Raw genomic sequence first — 2,500 nt, 5'->3', positions numbered from 1 at the left:
TCACCGCTAAACTACACTACCCACAATCCTCAGCCCGCAGTTCACCGCTAAACTACACTACCCACAATCCTCAGCCCCCAGTTCACCTGTAAACTACACTACCCACAATCCCCCGCTCCCTCACCTGTGCTCTTGTGTCGCAGGTGTTCTCCAGCTGTTGACGGCTCGAACCTCCAGGAAGTTTCTGGCGTGTCGTCTGACACCGGACATGGAGACCAAGCTGCTGTTCATGACCTCCAGGGTACCACAGCTGTTCTACCTGTGACCTTTGACCCCTGACTGTTCTACCTGTGACCTCTGACCCCTGACTGTTCTACCTGTGACCTCTGACCCCTGACTGTTCTACCTGTGACATCTGACCTGTGACCTCTGACTGTTCCTCTACCTCTGACTGTTCCCTCACCTGTGACCTTTGACCCCTGACTGTTCCTCTACCTGTGACCTCTGACCCCTGACTGTTCTACCTGTGACCTCTGACCCCTGACTGTTCCCTCACCTGTGACCTCTGACCCCTGACTGTGACCTCACCTGTGACCTCTGACCCCTGACTGTTCCCTCACCTGTGACCTTTGACCTCTGGCCCCTGACTGTTCCCTTACCTGTGACCTCTGAGCCCTGACTGTGACCTCTGACCCCTGACTGTGACCTCTGAGCCCTGACTGTGACCTCTGACCCCTGACTGTGACCTCTGACCCTTGACCTCTGAGCCCTGACTGTGACCTCTGACCCCTGACTGTTCCCTCACCTGTGACCTCTGACCCCTGACTGTGACCTCACCTGTGACCTCTGACCCCTGACTGTTCCCTCACCTGTGACCTTTGACCTCTGGCCCCTGACTGTTCCCTTACCTGTGACCTCTGAGCCCTGACTGTGACCTCTGACCCCTGACTGTGACCTCTGAGCCCTGACTGTGACCTCTGACCCCTGACTGTTCCCTCACCTGTGACCTTTGACCTCTGGCCCCTGACTGTTCCCTTACCTGTGACCTCTGAGCCCTGACTGTGACCTCTGACCCCTGACTGTGACCTCTGACCCTTGACCTCTGAGCCCTGACTGTGACCTCTGAGCCCTGACTGTGACCTCTGACCCCTGGCTGTGACCTCTGACCCTTGACCTCTGAGCCCTGACTGTGACCTCTGACCCTGGCTGTGACCTCTGACCCTTGACCTCTGAGCCCTGACTGTGACCTCTGACCCCTGGCTGTGACCTCTGACCCTTGACCTCTGAGCCCTGACTGTGACCTCTGACCCCTGGCTGTGACCTCTGACCCTTGACCTCTGAGCCCTGACTGTGACCTCTGACCCCTGGCTGTGACCTCTGACCCTTGACCTCTGAGCCCTGACTGTGACCTCTGACCCCTCACCTGTGACCCTTGACCTCTGACCCCTCACCTGTGACCTGTGACCCCTCAGGTGCGGTTCGGGCAGCAGAAGCGGTATCAGGACTGGTTTCAGAGACAGTACCTGTCGACAGCAGAGAGCCAATCGCTGCGCTGCGATCTGATTCGCTACATCTGCGGCGTGGTCCATCCGTCCAATGAGGTGCTAAGCTCTGATATCCTGCCGCGCTGGGCCATCATTGGCTGGCTGCTCACCACCTGCACGGTAAGGGGGCGGGGCCTCAGGGAGCGGGGTCGCAGGGAGTGGGGGCGCGGCCTCATGAGGCGGGGGGGGCGGGGCCTCATGGGCGGGGGGCGGGGCCTCATGGCTGTGAATCCGTGAGCAACCCGCTGCGTTTGTGTTCACAGTCGAACGTCGCCGCCTCCAACGCCAAACTGGCGCTCTTCTATGATTGGCTGTTCTTCAACCCTGAGAAGGACAGCATCATGAACATAGGTGACACACACACACACACACACACACACACACACACAGACACACACACACACACACACACACACACACACACAGACACACACACTTACACTTACACATACACACACACACAGAGACACACACACTTACACACACACACACACACACAGGGACACAAACACACACACAGGGACACAAACACACACACAGACACACACACACACACACACACACAGGCAGAGACAGACACACACACACACAGACACAGCAGAGACAGACACACACACACAGGGACAGACACACACACACACACACACACACACACACACAGACACACACACGTGTAGCTGCAGTGTTAGCATGTTAGCATGTTAGCATGAACAGCGTTGCTGTGTTGCAGAACCTGCCATCCTGGTGATGCATCACTCCATGAAGCCTCATCCTGCCATCACCGCCACACTGCTGGACTTCATGTGCAGGGTAACACACACACACACACACACACACACACACACACACACACACACACACACACACACAGAGACGCTCACACAGACACACACACACACACACACAGACACACACAGACACACACACACACACACAGACACACACACACACACACACACACACACACACACACACACACACACACACACACACACACACACACAGACACACAGACA

The 2,500-nt window shown here is 56.8% G+C and overlaps 1 protein-coding gene across 1 annotated transcript in view; it reads left to right on the top strand.

Moving 5' to 3' along the window:
* LOC310966357 (integrator complex subunit 3-like) overlaps positions 1–2,294 on the top strand; it is a gene marked incomplete at its 3' end in the record, with an annotated part of 7,505 nt that extends 5,211 nt beyond the window's left edge. The window contains exons 9-12 of the mRNA XM_083940939.1: positions 144–241; positions 1,413–1,604; positions 1,748–1,835; positions 2,215–2,294. Of these exons, the coding sequence (XP_083797065.1) occupies positions 144–241; positions 1,413–1,604; positions 1,748–1,835; positions 2,215–2,294 (458 nt within the window). The remainder of the gene's footprint in view (positions 1–143; positions 242–1,412; positions 1,605–1,747; positions 1,836–2,214) is intronic.
* Between the last annotated feature and the right edge of the window lie 206 nt (positions 2,295–2,500).

Source organism: Echiichthys vipera (genome assembly GCF_963691815.1).
Source record: "Echiichthys vipera genome assembly, contig: SCAFFOLD_74, whole genome shotgun sequence".
NCBI classification, from domain to species: domain Eukaryota; kingdom Metazoa; phylum Chordata; class Actinopteri; order Perciformes; family Trachinidae; genus Echiichthys; species Echiichthys vipera.
Note: the sequence above shows the minus strand (reverse complement) of the source record. Positions and strands in the feature narration are given on the sequence as shown.